At 37.5% G+C, this 20,701-nt stretch overlaps 1 protein-coding gene across 1 annotated transcript in view; it reads left to right on the plus strand.

Moving 5' to 3' along the window:
- ADGRA1 (adhesion G protein-coupled receptor A1) overlaps positions 1–20,701 on the plus strand; it is a gene marked incomplete at both ends in the record, with an annotated part of 473,204 nt that overhangs the window by 232,188 nt on the left and 220,315 nt on the right. Inside the window, 4 exons of the mRNA XM_083363639.1 lie at positions 6,295–6,459; positions 14,604–14,802; positions 15,491–15,640; positions 19,671–19,832. Coding sequence (XP_083219765.1) covers positions 6,295–6,459; positions 14,604–14,802; positions 15,491–15,640; positions 19,671–19,832 — 676 coding nt within the window. The remainder of the gene's footprint in view (positions 1–6,294; positions 6,460–14,603; positions 14,803–15,490; positions 15,641–19,670; positions 19,833–20,701) is intronic.

Raw genomic sequence — 20,701 nt, forward strand, 5'->3', positions numbered from 1 at the left:
TGATTCTTCATGTATTAACCCTTGGCTGTCATTTTGTACAATACTGTGTATCAATTCATCTCTGCCTGTTTTTGAAATTCTTATTGAGAGGAGCTCAAGCGATGTAGATAGGCAATGCAGAACTGCAGAATATGCTCTTGTCATTATTTGCAGAGTATCTACGACCACAACGGAGCCCAAAATTTCCATGGTTAAATAAGACAATTTTTAAGTTAGTTTTGTCCCATTTTATGAGCTTTCTTGCCACAGTTGTTAAGTGAATCGCCACAGTTGATAAGTTAGTAATGCCGTGGTTAAGAGAATCTGGCTTCCTCTTTGATTTTGCTTGTCTAACACATGATCTTGGGACACAGCAGCGGTCATAAGTGTGAGTCAGTTGCCAAGCATTTGAATTTTGATTACGTGATCATGGGGATGCTACAAAGGTCGTAAGTGTGAAAAACGGTCATTAGTTGATTTTTTCAGTGTCTTTGTAACTTTGAACAGTCACTAAATAACTTGTAAGTGGAAGATTACCTGTAGAAAAGTAGTATAATGTAGCTTGTTTTCCTGTTCCGCCAGAATCCTCTGATTTTTGCAACAGGCAGTTAGGTCAATTTTTTCCCTTGGGGAATGGAAAAGTCAGTGCTGTACTACGTACTATTCTTCATTAAATTGCTTCCTTCTATTAGGTAAAGGTAAAGGTTCCCCTGCACATGCATGCTAGTCTTTTCCAACTCTAGGGGCCGGTGCTCATCTCCGTTTCAAAGCCAAAGAGCCAGCGCTTGTCCAAGGACGTCTCCGTGGTCATGTGGCCGGCATGACTGGATGTCAAAGGAGCACGGAACACTGTTACCTTCCCACCGTAGTGGTCCCTATTTTTCTACTTGCATTTTTATGTGCTTTCGAACTGCTAGGTTAGCAGAAGCTGGGACGAGTAACAGGCGCTCACTCTGATCGACAGGCTCAGCGTCCTAACTCACTGAGCCACTGCGTCCCTTTTTCCTTCTATTAGTGATATTTAAATGACCATCAGAATGCAAGTAATCACTGCAAGTATCTTATTGCAAAACAATAAAGAAATATCTTTGCAGAGCAAGGCCAAAATAGTCTGCTTAATTAGTTATATATAGTTACACTGATTAAAATGTATTATTCTAAAGGAAAATAGTTTACCCCAGATTAGCCATTTAAAAGAGATTGAACTGAATGCCTGCATTTGGCAATGGCCAATGCTGTAGGCTACAGTTCAACATCATAATGGTTTTCCTGAATTAATTTTCACTGTACATTATTGAACAATTGCTGTCATGCCAGATACTGAATTTAAGCAAGGCTGCAATTATGCAGGGATTTTTTATTAGCACATGAAAAACAAAGCATCACCTCTTACAACTACAAATGCTAAAGACAGATTTAGTCTTACTGTAATTGCTCAAGATAAGTGATGAAATCTCTTATACAGAGAGGTGCTGGAAGGTGATGGAACATACATATTTTCTTCGAGATTTCTAATCATCTTAAAATGGATCCCAAAACTGGAGGTAACATAGAAAGTCATTTTCTATGAGCAGTTACAGAGCAGCAGCTGAGTGGACAATAATGATGACCAGATGCAAATGACATAGAAGATGTTCTGCATACTGGAATTTAGAGCCAATTTTCATGCTTTCTAGGAAGAAGCAAGCTCTGTGGCAGCCTTTTGAAGTAGGCAAGATTGAGATACAAAAGTAGCAGGGTTTCCAAGAACGTTGTTTCTTCTTACAGGGTAAAATAACAGAATCTTATAAGTCGACAGAGTTTCTTATACTGAACGATAAGGCAGTGTAATTTATTTCTCAAACCTTACACTTTCTCAGGACTGAGTTGTCATTTCTCTGCTCTTAACAGTTTTTATACTTTTCCCACTTCCTAAGGTCAAATCTACTTTCTTTCATACTCTGTATTTCAGGGGAATAAAAAGAGATCATTGAAAAAAGAAATAAGGCCATTTAAAGCAAAGGGCCAGAGAACATATACAGTACTGTGTCCTGCAAAAAAACCTATTGTTCAGCTATTAGGAACTGAAACAAATGTATGCTGAGGGAATTTATTTGCTTGTGAAATGGGCTGTCTTCGGGTCAAAAGGCATATATGTGAGAGAAAAATTTCCAAAATTTACAAGTTTGTTAACAAATATCATTTTCTATTAATCCATGTAGGGATATAGGGTATTGCAAAAACAGCTACATTATTTCAATGGACGTTGAAAATCTAGGAAGCTCAAGCACAATTGCAAAGAATTCCAGAAGCAGTGGAAGACCATGGAAAAAGTCAATAAGGGTTATAGCACACAAAAAGTATTAGCGAAAATGAAAGAAGACACAGAGGAGATAATAAATTCATTTATAACTGCTGCAAAGAAGTTTGGAAGCCATTTCTTTGTCCTTTTCTCTCTTATTTCTTATTTACTTAACACTTTAGTTCACTTTTCTTTTCCTTCTTTAAAAGTATTTTTACTCGGTAAGAACATTCAATAAGATTAATAATCATTAAAAAAATGAAAAAAGGAAACGGATGGAAAAATAATCTCTGGATAAGATAATGGCTATGGAAAGAGCACAGGGTCTTTTACTGCCACTGGAACTATCAACAGTTATTTAAAACGTTGGTAGTGGTAGAGGCTCTGCAGATGGTGATTGGTTGGCTCACTGGAAACCCAGCTCAGTGATGCAACTGATACACCGAAAAAAATATATCAAAGAACTGGAGAAGATGTCAGAGACTGATCTGGACCTGCAGATCAGCTGTGCATCTGCAGCGACAGCAATGAGCAGTGATGTGTGTTTGACTGGAGATGCTGCCAATCAGCTGCTAGGCCCTAATTTGCTGGCTGGTGGCACTGCGTGCTTGTTCAGTTGTGGAAAAGGCATCTGCTATTGACTGCTGAGTGTTGGTAATGGCAGTGAGCCATTACTGGCTTCAGATGCTGGATTGCTAGGGGGGCGGGCGGCAAGTACTAGGAATAGAAGCAACAGGAACAGGGTCAGATTGACAGCTGAGTTGAAGGTTAGCCAGAATCCTGCAGGTTCTATAGAATCCATAAGTGGTGGCTATCTTAGTTTCCACACGTCGTGTCATTGGGATTGCAGGAAAGTGGTCATTGGATTGTCTGTTCCAATTGCTAGCAGGGCCTTTTACATTGTGTCTGTCTGCAGCATCAGGAATCTAGGTTCTGAGAAGACTAGGACTTTCGATCTGTAGTTTAGAAAAATTGTAGAAGTTCTTTCCAGACGGGGGGGGGGGGTGCAACTGTGGCTTACTCCCTTGGTGTCAAACAATGGTGGCAATGTTGTCCTCCTTAGATCACCCCAGGCCAAAGTTGGTATGGAGAGGGCTGTGTGAATTCCCTGATAGGTCAGGATGTATGTTGTGACATGTATGGTGATGAAAATCTGGCATGCTAAGATTACCACTGATTGCAGAAGAAGATGCAGATAAAGGATTCTGACAAGCTAGCTGGTCTGGGAGTGGCAGTTTAACATTTGAAAGTTGAATAGGATATTTGGACCTAGGGAGAGATTAGAGGATTTTGACAAGTTGGTTTGATGCAGAGAAGGGGCACCTTCCAACCTCTGGGCTCCGTTCTGGTATGGCCCTGGGTTTAGGCTGTGCCTCATTTGTGCCAGGTTAGCTTATAATAGGTTCTTATCATGGATGAAAGAGCTGGCTTAGTGTGCATTAATGAGCCCTAAGGGAGGGGCCTTTTCTCAGCAATGTGCCCACCTATGAAAGAATCTGGCACTGAGTTACAGGAGGGAGAAATAAAGAGAAACTTGAATCATTGCTATGCAGGAAGCGGCACAGAAAGGATCCTCTCTTGTGCCTGTTGTGTTGTCACTATGGAATAACATTCCCCCTCCCCATCCAGATGACTTGATCCTGCTTGCTTTCTGAAAAGCTCTTAAATATCTGGCTGTCCCCCAGTTACTGAGTCAGGAGACTTTGTAAATCCACCTTGAATCTACCACTGGGCCTCTGATGCAGCGTCTTTTATTATATTTTAGGTTTTGTTCTATTAAATTGTCTATACAGCCCTGACTCACATGTCAAGTGGGAAGCTATCTGAACTAAATGGATAAAGAAGTAAACAAACCAACTGCTGGTATGCTGTATGAAGATGACAATATGGTGATAGAAAAGGCAGAGCAGCCTTGACTCAATCTTGTAGAAGAAGAATTTACATGTTCTACCAGGGCAACTGTAACAAGAATGAATGGGCAGGGTTGAAGTCTAGGGTTTATACAAACAAACAAACAAACAAACAAACAGAACACCTGTTTATTTTAACTAGGTTTACAGGGCCAGATGAGCTGTATCCTAGAGTAGCAAAATAAATAAATAAAATTAATGGATTGGCTAATTGTTTACCCATTGTGCCTGACTCATCCTGGCGGCTTGAATGAAATGTCAGACAATTGGCAGAGTACGTATATAATATTTATTTTCAAAAAGGGGAAGTGAATAGCGCAGGGAATTACAACCAATCAATCTAACTGTGATAGCTGGGAAGATTCTGGAGAATGAACAATGTGATAATTACTTGAAGTCATCATGGATTTGTCAAAAATATTTTTCGAGGCTATTTTTTGACTGGTAATATCCTTTGCCAATTATGGGAATGCTGTAGGCCGGATATATTTTGATTTTAGCAAAACATTTAATAAAATGCTCTGTATTATGTTGAGTAGCTGGATAGTGTGAACATTAACATAGCTGACTCAAAACTCATTCTCAAGTACTGATCCTTGATTACTCATCAAACTGGAATGAAGCATTGTGTGGGGTGCCACAAAGTTCAGCCCTGAATCTCATACAAACCTACAGCTACTTATAGAATGTAGCTGTGCTGTATTTATCCTGTATGTTGGGCTCTAGCAATGCTTGTAAGGATTAAATATTCTAGTATATCACTCAGAAGAAAATAGAGGTCAAAATGAAATTATAAAAATACACTTGGGGTTTTTCATCCTTGTAAGATCATGGCTGGAACAAAAAAGAATAAATTTTACGCTTTATTTAAACTCATAACTGAAAATATCATTGAATGGAATGCTCATAAAGATACTATGTATCTACCAGGATCATTTTAACCAAAGAATATTTTATCACAAATTCCTAGGAGGTTTATTCTAAGAATCCAAAATAATACGCACTGGTTCACAGAGATATTATTTAATCTAAAAGAAAACATGGCATAAAGTACTGCTATTTGATTTTTCACTTTCATATTAGTAAAATATTTATATATATTTTAGCTTGGATTTTCATGCTTGGGGCTGTTTTAAGACCAGAGGATGTGTAGTTATGACTCAGATACTCATAAGTCACAATGCAGTATCCTGCAAGATCTTGATCTTCAAAAGGCCAGGAACTTTCAGGACCTTGGATAGCACAGAACATCCTTTTCTCATAGTAGTGTTGTAGTGTCATAGGAGTCCTACTCCTTCTGAATGTTGACACTGATTCTTAAAGAACCATGACTATTTCTTGAATGTTAGAGGGGGGGGTGAATTTTGGGACAGATTTGGGAGATGGGCTGGGAGAGGAAACTCACAATTATGAATCTCAGTCCAGAGTTAAGAATCCTGTTAGGGATGTTGTTCTGGGAGTGATGCTGAGTGCTCATTTCAAAGTTGAATGCATTTTGCATCTTTGGAGACTGAATCTCAGGAGAAATGACAACAAGATCCCAAAGAAGTAAATGTTTTACATTCATAGAATGACCTATAATATAAGATAGCTGGGGAAAAAATAACCACCCAGAGTGGCTTTCAATAGTGAGCTGACTGGCATATAAATTATTATTTTAAATAAAATAAAATGTCCAGAAGGCTATTAAGTAAACTTTTATTTTATGTTCCAAAACCACTATTTTTTTCTAAAACTATATGGATTATTTTTATGCATTACTATAGTTAGTTGAAACTCATGGACTTCAGTGGGAACTAAACAGATTTATCCTGAACTTGGTGTCTTAATTTGAGAATTGTGATCATTTGAAAATCTAAATTTTTATAAGATTATTATTAATTTTTTAAATTTTAAGAGGTGGCAGGTTTCACAATAGATCTATACTGCAGTTTGTCTTTTGCATGCCTGAAGTTTCCAGCATAGTAATATAGCTATTCATAAGTAGCTTTCTTATAATGACACTATTACCCAATATCAAGTATTTGGCTTTCCAGGAGACACTGCAAATTAATCTGTATACAAGTTTTCATCATTATGTGACTTTAAGTTAGTTTTTTTTTAAAAAAAATTATTTCTTTGCAGTGAACTTATTTTGTCCAGTATTGATATTGATGCAACTGGAATGTGGGAGTGCATGGTTAGCAATTCCTACGGAAGCATTTCTAAGCAGGTGGAAATTGTTGTATTAGAAACTGCTGCACCTTATTGTCCTGCTGAGAGAATAATTAACAATAAAGGAGACTTCAGGTAAGATTTTCTTTTTTAAAAAAATATTTCAGTTATCAGATTACAATAATTTTCTTTTTTCTTGTGAAAACTACAGATTGCCTTTCCTGAACAGAAAAGTTTTTCAGACTGAGCATTTGGATTAGTAACTAGTCAAGTAAAACCAGATTATGCTGTATTTGTTTCTTGGGTCATGTTAGTTTTGAAAGCTTTATAGTTACAAATAGCAGTTATACAGTGGAACAAGCAAAAATAATAATTTCTCTGCATTTGCACATCAAAACAAACTATGGTTGGCTGGTTGCTAGTTTAACCTGTGTAAACCCACCTTTGGACTTTTTAAACCATGGCTTATTGTGAGTTATTCATCTTTTATTTAAAAGCGAAATCAACTTTGGCTCATTGCAGAGTACCAGTCCAGCTGATATATTATTCCAAAAGACAAAATGATTAGTTAGTAAGTGTTTTTCTATTTGAATTAAGCATGAAACCACTGTGAATTCTGAAGGAGACTTCATGATACCTCTTTACCTATAATCCTTCGTCCCTGGATAAAGAAAATGTTTTTTCTCAAATAACATTTTTCGTGAATCTTTCAAAATCTACTTTTATTTTTAGACACACATTACACATGCCTTTAATTTTGCTTTAGAACTATTTTAAGAAAGTTATATTCTTACCTTTTTCAGTGCCTTAGGAACAGAAGCTAATTCTAATATGTACAGTTTTTTTCCAAATATGAAGCACATAAATCAAACTATTTTCTGTACCTAAAAGGATCTGTTGCATATAAGAAATGTTGGTTTGAGTATTTCAAATAAAAGCTTCACAACCATGTAATCACTTATGAATCTGAAAAAAACAAAAAAAAACCAATATGACATAATTTATAGTGCTTCGCTGTATGTAAAACCCATCAATTATAATCAAGACTTTGAGTGGGCTTGAATTAGTTTTTTTTGAAGCCAGGCCATTTTAAAGAGCTGTTGAGACATACAGTATGTTAAGTCATGGAACAAAATTTTGAGCTTTATGAAGCAAAGATTTATCATATTTAATAGCTGCTGATACCAATATTAGTCATATAAATATCGCTTATAGGCTTATAGATAGGAGGACATTTTATGCACAGAGTTGGAAGCATACTGGCAAGCAAAACAACATAGAGCTAGTCAGAGTTGGGCAGTGAAAATTTCTAGTTTGAGGAGAAGCCAGAGGAATATTCTTAGAAGTGGAGGACTGTGCCAAACACTCAGAATATATACATAACAAAATCAACTTTATTAAGAGTAGAAAATATTGTTTTCCTAGTAGAGGAAGAACTCATTTTAAAATGCCTGAATAGTGGTTATAAAACTGAATAGTGGAATAAAATCTAAATGCTTTTGTTACTCTGTTTGCTGAATAAAAAGAGAAAAATATACAAGGAGTATCTTGATACGCTATCCCTTAAATTCTAAACAACCCACAAAGCTCATCATGCCCACAGTCCCCAACACACGCCTACAACCCCAAAATTAAATTTGTAATTTAATGTACTCGTGTGATATTGAGAGTGTGATTGCAAAAGACAAGACCTAGAATGTCTGGCCCTTAAGTTAATAGAACCACTGAACTATATCTTTCAAAGATCCCGGAGCACTGGGGAACTACCAGAGGACTGGAAAAAAGCTGATGTAGTTCCCATCTTCAAAAAAGGGAAAAAATGTATCCAGGAAACTACAGACCTATCACCCTGACCTCAATACTTGGGAAGATTCTGGAAAAGATAATCAAGCAACGAATCTGCAAACACCTAGAGGCAAACAAAGTCATTACCAAAAGCCAACATGGGTTTGTCAAAAACAGATCATGCCAGACAAATCATTGCATTCTTTGATCAAGTGAGAAAATTAGTGGACCAGAGGAATGCTGGTGATATAATTTACTTGGAGTTCAGTAAGGCATTTGATAAAGTAGACCATACCCTTCTACTTGATAAGATAGAAAAATGTGGGTTAGACAGCATCACCACCAGATGGATTCATAGCTGGCTGACTGGCCATGCTCAGCATGTGGTCCTCAATGGAACTGCATCTACATGGAGGGAATAAATAAATGAATGAATGAATGAATGAATGAATGAATGAATGAATGAATGAATGAATGAATGAATAAATAAATAAATAAATGAATAAGTGTGTAGTGGGGTGCCCCAGGGTTCTGTTCTGGGCCCAGGGCTCTTCAACATCTTCATCAACGATTTGGAAGAGGGGATAGATGGGGAACTCATCAAATTTGCAGATGACACCAAGCTAGCAGGAATAGCCAACACTCCAGAAGATAGGCTTAAGATACAGAAGGATCTTGACAAACGTGAACATTGGGCGCTATCTAACAAAATTAAACTCAATTGTGAAAAAAGTAAGGTTCTACATTTAGGCAAGAAAAACCAAATGCACAGGTATAGTATGGGTGGTACCTTGCTCAATAGTAGTAACTGTGACAGGGATCTCAGAGTCCTAGTGGACAATCACTTCAATATGAGCCAGCAGTGTGCTGCAGCTGCCAAAAAAGCCAACACAGTGCTAGGCTGCATTAACAGAGGGATAGAATCAAGATCACGTGAAGTGTTAATACTACTTTACAATGCCTTGGTAAGGCCACACTTGGAATACTGCATCCAGTTTTGGTCACCACGATGTAAAACAGATGTTGAGACTCTTGAAAGAGTACAGAGAAGAGCAACAAAGATGATTGGGGGACTGGAGGCTAAAACATAAGGAACTGTTGCTGGAATTGGGTATGTTTAATTTAATAAAGAGAAGGACGAGGGGTGACATGATAGCAGTATTCCAATATCTCAGGGGCTGCCACAAAGAAGAGGGAGTCAAGCTATTATCCAAAGAACCTGAAGGCAGGACAAGGAGCAATGGATGGAAACTAACCAAAGAGAGAAGCAACCTAGAACTAAGGAGAAACTTCATGACAGTTAGAACAATTAATCAGTGAAATAACTTGCCTCCAGAAGTGGTGAATACTCCAACACTGGAAGTTTTTAACAAAGAGACATTTGTCTGAAATGGTATAGGGTTTCCTGCCTGAATGGGGTTGGATGAGGTGACTTCCAAGGTCCCTTCCAACTTTATTACTGTAGTAAGTTGTGCAGATATATACTATACATGCGCCAGCAGAAGAGGCATGCTCTGGGCCTCCTGGCCAAGGAATTCTGGCTGGTGGGTCCAGGAGAAGAGCCTTTTCTGCTATGGGTCTTACCCTTTGGAACATCCTCCTCCCTCTCAGGTGAGACTTGCTCCCATCCTCATGGCCTTTCATAAGAGCATGAAGACTTGTTTCTGCCAGTGGTCTTGGGACCCCAACTAGGGAGTATCACACTGGAAGAGATTGATGGATGAAAAGGAGATCTCATCTGCCCCCGCACATCCCGCTCCCTCCCCCCCATCTTTTAATTGTAGTTGTAATCTTTCTCTGATTGCAATGCTATTCTATTGTTTTTAGAAATACTCATGTTTTATGGTTTTATAACTTTTTATGTTGTAAGCCATCCAGAGTCAGCCCAAAGTGAGATGGGCACAAACAAATTTAATAAATAAAAAAATAAAATAAACTTTGACCAAGGTCTATAAAAATCTGGGAGGGCTACAACTTGCTGATTTCTGCCCTACATTCTCCTGGGTGATTTTTTTTAGAAATAAATCATACTGGGATACTTACTAGCATATGAGAAAACAGTAAAGCTTCTTGCTACTAAGCGTTATGTTGTTCCTGAAGGCACATATTCTGTTCTATTTGCTTTAGAAAACATGGCATCTTTTTTTTTCATGCATTTTATAAAATTAAGGACTCTTGACTAAAACTATGACTAAGGGCTAAGGAGAGTTAGACTAAAATTTTCAGGATGGATCAAGTACAATATAGTTGGTTGGAAAGGAAATCATATGCCCATTACATTATCCTTAAGTGGGATATTCAGTCCTTAGCAGTATTTTGCTTAGTGTTTTCACTTTCCACTTAAAAAAAAACCAAAACAAAGTAAAAATATCCTTATTTCACCCAAAAGGTATTATGTTAAATATATGTGAAAGAACCATATGAGGAAAATCTTTGCTTTTCTTTGCAAAGTTCAAGACACGATTATCCCCAGGGATAGGCTGCTTTTATACTCGGCACAGAAAAGCTCAACCTGAGGTGCTCTTTAATGAGTCAGTTTTAAAATACACGAAATAAACTAAGTTGTAATGACTGCAGCTTTCATTAACCACCCTTCCACTCCATGGCTGATAAATGTCATCTCAAATAAATAATAAATAAATAAATGTTAAATAAATGTTCAGCTGAGATGTGAGAGGCCTTTTGCTGTTTCATTTTCTCTACCTCAGAAAACTGAAGGATTCATATTTGTTTCATTACTGATCATCATTCAAACATTCTGCACAAATTTATTTTAGAAACATGCATCAAAAGCATGCTGAGTCCGTATATTCCTTTGGCATTTCAAAGTAATGAAGGAATTCAGAATTCTAGAGAATATCTTTCGAGCTAAAGTTAACATTAGCACCTGAAGTGTTTTTGAAAAAAAATTCTCTTTTTGGATGAGTTTCCCTGCCAATAATGTATCATGAAAATGTCTTTGATCTTTTGATATTATGGCAAATACGTTGGAAGCAATCTATTACAAGCACAAAAGAAAACTGGAGGAAAAAAATCACCTTGTTTTAAAAAGAAAGACGCATTAAATAAAATGAAAAGGTTGACTCTTTTGAGCTGACAGGTCCAGGTGGTATGTGTAATTGAAATCTCGCTGCAAGGATTTGTAATGCAAGCTTCAGTGAACAAAAGCTATTATTATACGATCGTGGTTATGTTTGTTTTCTTTCTCCTTTCATAGTAAGATACTTTTAAGTGAGCAAAAAAAATGTCTGTGTCTTGGTTTTTCCAAATATTAACCATCAGTACTGAGAGGTCTTGTGTAGCATTCTTGTGCTATGGGTGCAAGCTAGTTAAAGAGTGATCCTGTCTGGAACTAAGGAGAAATTTTCTGACATTAAGAGCAATTAACCAATGGAAGAGCTTGCCTCCTGGAATTGTGGCTACTCAATTGCTGGAGGTTTTCAAGAAAGATTGGACATCCATTTGTCAGGGATGGTTAAGGATTGTTACCTTGGGTAAGGAGTTGGACTAGAACAGGGGTAGGCAACCTCGGCTCTTTGATGACTCATCGACTTCAACTTGGACTTCATCAGCTATGCTGGCTCAGAATTCTGGGAGTTGAAGTCCATGAGTCATCAAAGAGCCGAGGTTGCCTACCCCTGGACTAGAAGATCTCCACAGCCCCTTACAGCCTTATGATTCTAAGATAATTTTTAATTTGGTAGTTTTCAGATGAGTGGAAAATATTACATCAATATGCTGGCAGTCCAGGCTACAATTATAGAGAGTTATAGTCCCAGCATAACTAAAATTAATACCAGAATCCTAACACAATTCCTTAAATGCAGCTTACTTGGTCTGATTAAGGCTGTTCCTTAGTTTGGAGTGACACAAGAAAAGTTCCTGTGCTGCATGGCTCTGAAGGCAGGGGACCTCTTTCCATCTTAATGCCGAGATGGGATCAGAATGCAAAAGGGAGTCTAGGAAAAGCCTTACGTACTGCAGTGCCATAAGGTATCCCAAGACAATAAATGTTATACAGTTCAAATCTCAGCATAGATAAATGATTTTTCACCAATTTGCAAGGATAGCCCAATGGTGCACTCTTTCCCAGAATTCTCTAGACAATATGATCATTGCTGTGAATTTTGGGAATTGAAGTTCACATAATTGATCATTGATTTAAGACAGGGGTCCCCAACCTATGGGCCACGGTCTGGGAGCAGGCCGTGGGCTCTTGGCCAGTGGGCCGCGGAAATGGCTGGCTGGTGCATGCACACATGGCCATGCATTCCCCCTCAAGGCCCCATCTGCACCTGTGTGTGGTGCAAACGGGGACGGTAGTGCAGGTGTCTGTGGCCCATTTGCACATGCGCGAATAAGGCTAATAGCCCAGGCACAGATGGTGCATGCACAGATGGGGTGCTAGCCGCTGCCGTGGGTGTGCGGCCATTCATGCATGCTTACAGTGCTAGCACATGCTGCATGTGCAAATGGGGTTGCTAGTGCCGCACTAGTGTGTGTGGCCCCGTGCGCACCAATTTTGAAGCTGCTGTCCTTCCCTCTGGTCCATGAGCCCAGAAAGGTTGGAGACCTCTAATTTAAGGGATCTCTGTTCATAGACTCTGAGTGTGAAGCAAATGGGTGAAAAGCAACATCTCATCACTTTAATTCAAGTAACATACAATCTAGGAGTAGATCAGAAATGCTCTTTCATAATGCATTTTAATTACTTACAACATCCTTGCCATGATTAATTTTGTATGCACTGACTTTTATCTTCAGAATGTGTTATTTTAGTAGTTGTCAAATATGGAAAATAAGATCATTAGTTTCATATGTATGGTATTGCTTAGAAAATAAAATTCAATTTTGCCAATGTATTATATAGAATTATTGATCAGATATTTTCCTATACATGCTGATAATGTAAAAAAAAATTCTACAAATTCCTAAAGATTGCCAGTGCCACTTATGAACATGACTTGCTCCTCACCCAGGTTTTAAAGTTATATCTTCACTGGAGTGGAGAAGATTTCTTGGTTGACAGAATGTTACTGCATATTTTGCACATAATACATTATGAGGAAGGCTCTGTTCTATCCTTTTGCCTGACATAATAATTTTCTATACTGTATATGGAATTTTAGAGGGGAAGATAATGAGACAAAAAAATCATCATGGTGGCATTGTAAAATATTGATTATGTATGTGTGAGGGGAAATTCGAGAACTTGGTCTTACATTCATTAAAGAAAAAAGTCTTCATATTATAAAAGAAACTAAAATAAATATTCAGCTATACCAGGGGTGTCAAACTCAATTTCATTGAGGGCCTCATCAGCATTGCGGTTGCCCTCAGGGGGCCGGGTGGGTATGGCCAGGGTGGGTGTGGAAGTAAGCTTTGCCAGTTTTAAGACCAAAAGATCTAGCCTCTTTAATTGATAAATATACCAGTTAAAATGATTTCAAATAGAAGAACCCATTATTCAATATAAAGCAGGCAAGGGAATTGCTCTATGGGTTCTAGTTCAAGACAGATGATGTATTGCATTATTTATTACAAGGATGGGCAACCTGCAGCTTTAGGGTCTAATTTTAAAAATCCATTGCTAAGTTCAGAAGTCTTTTGCAAGCAAAAAATTCAATGCTCTAGTAACAACAAGCTTTTCATGTGAGGAGAAAGGAAGAGGGAAATGAAGACATCAAAAACACGCTCACCTAGAGGGTTGCAATTGAAGAAAGAAGTAGAAATTCTAGAAAGAAGACAAAAAATGGATACCTCTCCCTCTCCCTATATTTTTTATTCTGACCTTGGCCACCATTTGTTTTAGCTGTTCTCATCATTGGAAGTTTCCCTAAACAAATTTGTTTCCCTAAAGAAAATAACAGCTGTAATACTGTAGCTTTTGATCGGGGGAAAAACTTGTCTGCTCCTAGTTTACCTCTCATAAGTTCAGGGGAATATGCAGTATTCTGTAGGAAGTGTGCCTTAAGTTGGAACTTTATCTAATGTTAATGTATTAGCGTAGCATTGCAGTGGTGTAGTGTATGCCTTTAAAGCAGCGTTTCCCAACCTTAGGAACTTGAAGATGCGTGGACTTCAACTCCCAGAATTCTGGGAGTTGAAGTCCACACATCTTCAAGTTCCTAAGGTTGGGAAACGCTGCTTTAAAGCATACACGGAAATGTCAGCACAGCAGGGGACTGGACAGCTCCAGGCTATAACCGCTTTGGCGGGAAAGCCTGAATAGAGCGAGTCGTTGACAGCCCCAGGGCATGGTCAGCTCTGGTGGGAAGCCAGGGTTTAAATCCATTGGCCACCTGCACTGGCGGGAAGCCCAGGTTTAAATCTATTGGTCACCATTCACCTGGGCAGGTATAAAGAGACACCAGGTAACCCCTTTGCTCCAGCTTCATTTCTGACTCAATAAAGAAATACTACCCAGCTCAAGTGTCCGCCTCTCCGTTCAACCACACGACATTGCAAGTAGCTTATTTGTATTTTTTTCACAGGTGGCCTAAAACTGTGGCAGGTGTAACTGCTTACCATTCATGTTTTCAGCATTCCCTAAGATCAGCTTCCTTTCTGAATGGGAAAGAAGAGTTAAAAGCGTGGCGTAATTGTAACCGTACAGGTTGGTGGGCCGAAGAAGATTATTCTAAATGTCCTTATTCACAGGAAGTAACTCAAATCCTTCATGCTTTCAGTCAGGTAAACCACACTGTCATGCACAGAGTTTATTGTATGTGTAAATGTTACACAGTTCTTACCAAGTTTCTGTAGAGAAAGCCTTTGCTATCTTAAGCTGTATAACAAGAATAGATTCTGAACTATCCAAACATATATACTCAGTGGTAGCATTCAAATATCTGAGCAACCGGTTCTCTGTGTGGATGCCGCTTCTGGAAGTCCATTCTGGACCTGGGCAACAAAAAAATAGCTACCGGTTCGGCCAAACTGATGCGAACTGGCTGAATCCCACCACTGTATATAGTATAACTCTAGTTGTATTCAACTATTTTATTTTGAAATAAGCATAAATAGATTGTGACATTGATTCAAACATGATTTTCATGGTACTATTCCTTATCTTTAATATTCATTTAAATTATTGACACTGGATCAGTATTCATGGTGCTGATAAATGGTTCTGTCAGGGGAAAGTTGCTTGACAAAAAAATTATTTAAGTTACAAGTATTGGACCTTTAAGTATTTAAAACATAGTGTTCTTATTAGACAATTTAAATATTTTACAATATACCGTAATGTTGTTTGCAAGTTTGAATTATACATCAATAATGTTCTTCATCTCTAGAAAATAAAATGTTAATTTTTTAAAATGTAAAAAATGGGATTAAACTTTTAACCAAATTTTATCTTTTGGGATTTTTTTTCCAGAGCCATCTTAATGCTAGCAATGCACTTGAATTTTCCCATCAACTAGCAGCTTTCACAAGAGATGCTGCCAAATTTGCAGATAAAGAGGGCGTTACTTATTTAGCTTACATGTTGGAAAAGCTGATTCTATATATGGAGGAAGTCAAAGAAGTAAGACTATTCGGTTGATATGATGATGATTTAATGTTGGATTTAATTTAATGTCCAGTAATGGTTTTTCAGGAGGGGGTGGAATCTTTTTAAAATAGTAATTCCAACTTCTTATTCAAGATTTTTTTTAAAAAAATTGAATTATATAATGTATAGTTATAGAGTTATGACCATTCATTAAACTTTATAATGGCATTGAATGAGAGGGACTTACGATAGGTCCTTCAAGTTTCAGCAATTGCAGGACCTCTGTAGTCATGTGATTGCAGTGTGGGTGCTCAGTGCCCAGTTGTTGTTTTTTAATCCCATTTATATCCCGTCCTTCTCCGAAGACTCAGGGCGGCTTACAATTTTAAAGCACAAATTAATGTGCTTAGCAATAGCCTTCATTCTATGTATATGCCTGCTTATTAGGGCTTTCGCGCCCCCCCCCCAGCGGCATTATTACAAAGTCAGCTTATTGCCCCCAACAATCTGGGTCCTCATTTTACCTACCTCGGAAGGATGGAAGGCTGAGTCAACCTTGAGCCTGGTGGGATGCGAACCTGCACTAATTGCAGGCAGCTGGTGTTACTTAAGGAGGCATTAGCCCACTGCTCCACCAAGGCTCTTATGTTCATGATTACAACATTGCAGTGAGCTGCAGTTATGTGATTCAGATTCCCAACATTTCCTATCACTTCTCACGAGCAAAGTAAGTGGGGAAGCCAACAGGAAGTCTGATGATGTGATCATGTGAGCTCCTCACTTAATGACCTATGCAGTCTTCATTTAAGAACAGCAACAGGAACTGCCAGATTTGCCACTTTAAGTGACATCATGTAATGTTGCACTTTATGGCTGGGAACAGAGTTTCCTGTTCCAATTGCCTTTGTAACCTAAGGATTACTTATACCTAAAAAATGTATTACTCATTATAGACTTTTCTGTGATTGTATGAGTTTAGGATTAAATCTGTTTTTGCTAAGTACGGTATGTTCATTTTAAGATTAATCTGACATATTTTCATTGTATTTCTAAAAAGCCCAAATGTGTACCTATTCTTTCCTTCTGACCTTTCCAATATTAGAGCCTTCTCCAGAGAAAGTTAAATGCTTAGTAAACCAAAATATTTTATGAAGCATTCTCATTCAAAGAAGGCACTAATCCTGAGACTGCAAATGTTGTTTTTGTCTTATTGGCAATAATGTACCTAATAATATTTTCATCTAATTCTGATATAATATTTGAATAAAACACTCGTTGCAGTATTTTGGGCTGATGATTCTTATATGTTGAAATACTTTTTAAAATTTGTTTTGGCTTTGTTAATTTCCTGCTACCTGTTTAGTTTGCAAAGTTGATCTTGGAAGGAGTAATTCAGCAAATATACTACTGAATGCGAAGCCTTGATGATCCAGAGCTAAAACTTAAAACTTTTTTATAAAAACATTTTATATTGACTGTACTAGCATTTTTGCTTCAAACAGGTGAAGTTTTTCTGAGCATTTGTTCATTGTCACATTTTCCTAGACTCATACCATTCATTGCTCTTTTCTGAAGAGCTGAATAAAGCTTCCTGTGGTTCTGACCTTGTCAAACTCATGTGAAACTAGAATTCATGCCAGTAAAATGTCTTATGCTTTTTAATTCACGTGGTAGCTTGATGTTAAATGGCTTGGATTTTAAACATTTTCACAGTGGTGTTTTAGATGTCAGCTAAACATAAGTAGCTAAATTAATGATCTATCTAAAATATTTTACTGAGAGGGAAGAAACTGCAGTCAGTGTTTTTCCCCCCTAGGATATATTTCCTGACTCACAATGTGACCATTCTCAAACTAGGGTCTGGTACTTATCTTTAAAGCCCTACATGGCTTAGGCCCGGGATACTTGCAGGACCATCTGCTGCCGGGAAAGACTTCCCATCGCCCAGTGCGCTCACACAGAGAGGGCCTCCTCAGGGTGCCGTCGGCTAGACAATGTCGGCTGGCGACCCCCAGGGGGAGGGCCTTCTCTGTGGGAGCGCCAGCCCTATGGAACCAACTCCCCCTTGAGCTCCGGATGGCCCCGGATCTCCGATCCTTTCGCCACGGCCTCAGAACACTCCTTTTCCATCAGGCTGACCTGGACTGACAGGGATTTTAATAATGTTTTTAATTTTTAACTTTAATTTTAACTTATTCTATTAATTTAATTTCTTTTTGACTTCTGTATTATTGTATTTTATTGTTGTTAGCCGCCCTGAGTCCTTCGGGAGATAGGGCAGCATATAAGTCCCAATAATAAATAAATAAATAAATAAATAAATAAATAAATAAATGAATGAATGAATGAATGAATGAATGAATGAATGAATGAATGAATGTCCGGTGCTTTCCAAACCCTCTTTAAGTCACCCAAGCATTAATAACCCCATATTCATATTTATATATTCTGTATATTTTATGTGGCTCTTTTTGGTTGATAGTTTGCTTTTTTGTTGTCATGTTGAGTTGGGTGGTCTGATAAATCAGTAGTGGGGAAAAAAACCCAATAAAATAAAAGTGGGAAGCCATTGGAGCACTTGGATTATTCTACTTATATTCTTGAATGGATTCACCATGGAGCTCTTTGTGTCTGATCTTTTCCCTACTCTTGTCAGCCTGTAAGCAGAAATGGTACTTCTGGGGAAAAAATGTGTTAGCTTGTATTGTAATCTGTTATGTTTCATATTGTAGAATATGAACTGGGTTAATCTATGTGCTCCAATAATCATGGAGCTTGTGGAATAATTAACTCTGGACCACTTCAAACGTATATCCCCACCTCATTAAAGTGTAGTAGTCCTATGTGCTCAATTCTAGTACCCATTAAAAGATCTGTTATATGTATGTTAAATGAAAAAAAAGAGGTAAAGTGTTAATAGTTTAGGCACCAGACTATGTTTTTAAAGAATAAGTTTTTTAAATTAAGTGAACTTACTATTAGGAAAACTATTGTAATCTGTCAATGAAAAAAAAAACTCTTTTTAGAAATCAAGTTTAAATATTTCATTTTCATTTAATCAAAAGTATTTTACTGCTATTTTTAAAATCACTCTAAAAGTGTTTTTAATAGAATGTCATCTGATTTTGAAGTACCGTGTCTGATGGTACATACACATTAAATTGTGGTTTGTTTTTCACTTTGGGTGCTGATGTTTGCGTGAATTCAGTCACTGTGGCTTAATTCAACAATTAGGAACATATGTGATTTGAGCAATTAGCCATTAAATAGTGGATGGGTTCATAGTTGATGCAAATACAAGGACTAACCATATTAGGGTTTAAACCAGCCACACATTTGGAAATTAAAGCAAGGGTTTGGGATTTGAGTCTTGTGAAATGAAAACTATGGTTTGGGCTGATTTCTGAGCCACTGAGATACTATTTATCAAATTTCTATAAATCAGCTATTAACTATGGTCAGACCAATGCTGTTCCCAATGCATAGCATAATCAGTTATTACCTCAGTTATGAGTATTGATTTCTATGATAGTTTTATCTGAAGATGAAGATACCCAAGCCTTCTTATGAGAGTAGTGTTCCAACAAAACCTAATCTGTTTTATCCTATTAACAATTACATTGCTATTTTCTATATCATTTATATGTAACTTGGCCTTTTCATTACTATGACCTGCAATTAATGCTTTTTAAAAAATGTTTACGGTCAAATTCTTATAACTGAATTTCTTGTGTTTGCTTCAGGGATTATTTTTTTTTGCATCTATATTTTATTGCTAAAATTCTTGCTGAATAGTCTCTAAGAAAAATCTATTCTCAATAGAACAATTGCTTGGACTCATGTAACTTTGAAGTAATTTTGACTTGCTAATCATTGATTTGCAAAGAGGCATATCCATCAATCTTTTGACTACCAAGTTTAAAAATAAGCTGATGTTCCTAGAACAGGTAGTTTCTGAATTCTTCACAGAATACAGCTGTTTTCAATTTTGCCGTTATGTTGTATAGAAGTTAGATAGTTTATACTCTTTTTTTTCTTTCCTTTTGTCTTTTTCTCTTAACAGCTTGCAGATGCTGTCATAGAGATAGCCAGCAATTTAATGCTGGTAGATGACCATGTATTATGGATGGCACAAAAGGACAAAAAAGCTTGTGCAAGAATTGTCCAGTGTGTGGCACGCATCTCAAATCAAACGTTGAGCAGCAATACGCAAGTTGTATCAAAGGTATTATTATATATGGCTTCTTGACTTGGTAAAATATTGGTCAGAAGGAAGAAGCAAGCACTCCTTGAAAAATGTGTCTCTGTCTACAGTACACACTGAACCATTTTTACAACTTCTCATATGTTTTCTTCCTTGCCAGAACTTACAAATGATTTCAGTAAAGCAAAACAAATGGTAAAGTACCACTTTTTTCATTTTAAGTTATAGAATTATAACAAGATAGCACAATAGTTGGATCCCAATTAATGACTAGTGGAAGAAATGGCCAAGGAAGGAGCCAGAAAGAGCAGAAAGAGCAATTGGCTGGGGAGGAAGGTTTTCACCTGGGAAAAAAGATTTAAGATACAGTATGTGAATAGATATTTTGCTATTCTAATTTAAATGATGTTATTAAAAGACTACAACTACCTGGCAAGTCTGCATTGAACAAAGCCAAGCCAGACGAGCTTTTCCCCACAGTCTCTGCAATCTGAACAGTGTCGCTGAAATGGGTATTCACAGAGGGAAATGTCATGCACAGAGGGCAGAACGTCCTTGGTGTAAGAAAGCAAGTCACTTTGCAACTCTCTGTGGTTCTTGACAGTGAAAAATACAGGGATGACGATCTGACACCACATGGTTCTGCCATATAATAAGAACTACCTTACAAATCAGTGCCCATTCAGTAGGGTTTAAAACTGATACAGACACTGAATAGGAACTGAATAGCCGTGATTTCGGAATCTGTGTACAGCATCTCTTACAAACTATTGACAGTAAAACGTGCACTTTACAGTTAAAAAATGCTGTATAACTGGTACCATGTGGAAGAACTTTACAGAGTCTTGCAAGAAAATAGGAATCTTCATGATAAAATTAAGGCTTTAAGG

This window comes from Vipera ursinii, assembly GCF_947247035.1.
Source record: "Vipera ursinii genome assembly, chromosome: 5".
Classification (NCBI taxonomy): Eukaryota; Metazoa; Chordata; class Lepidosauria; order Squamata; family Viperidae; genus Vipera; species Vipera ursinii.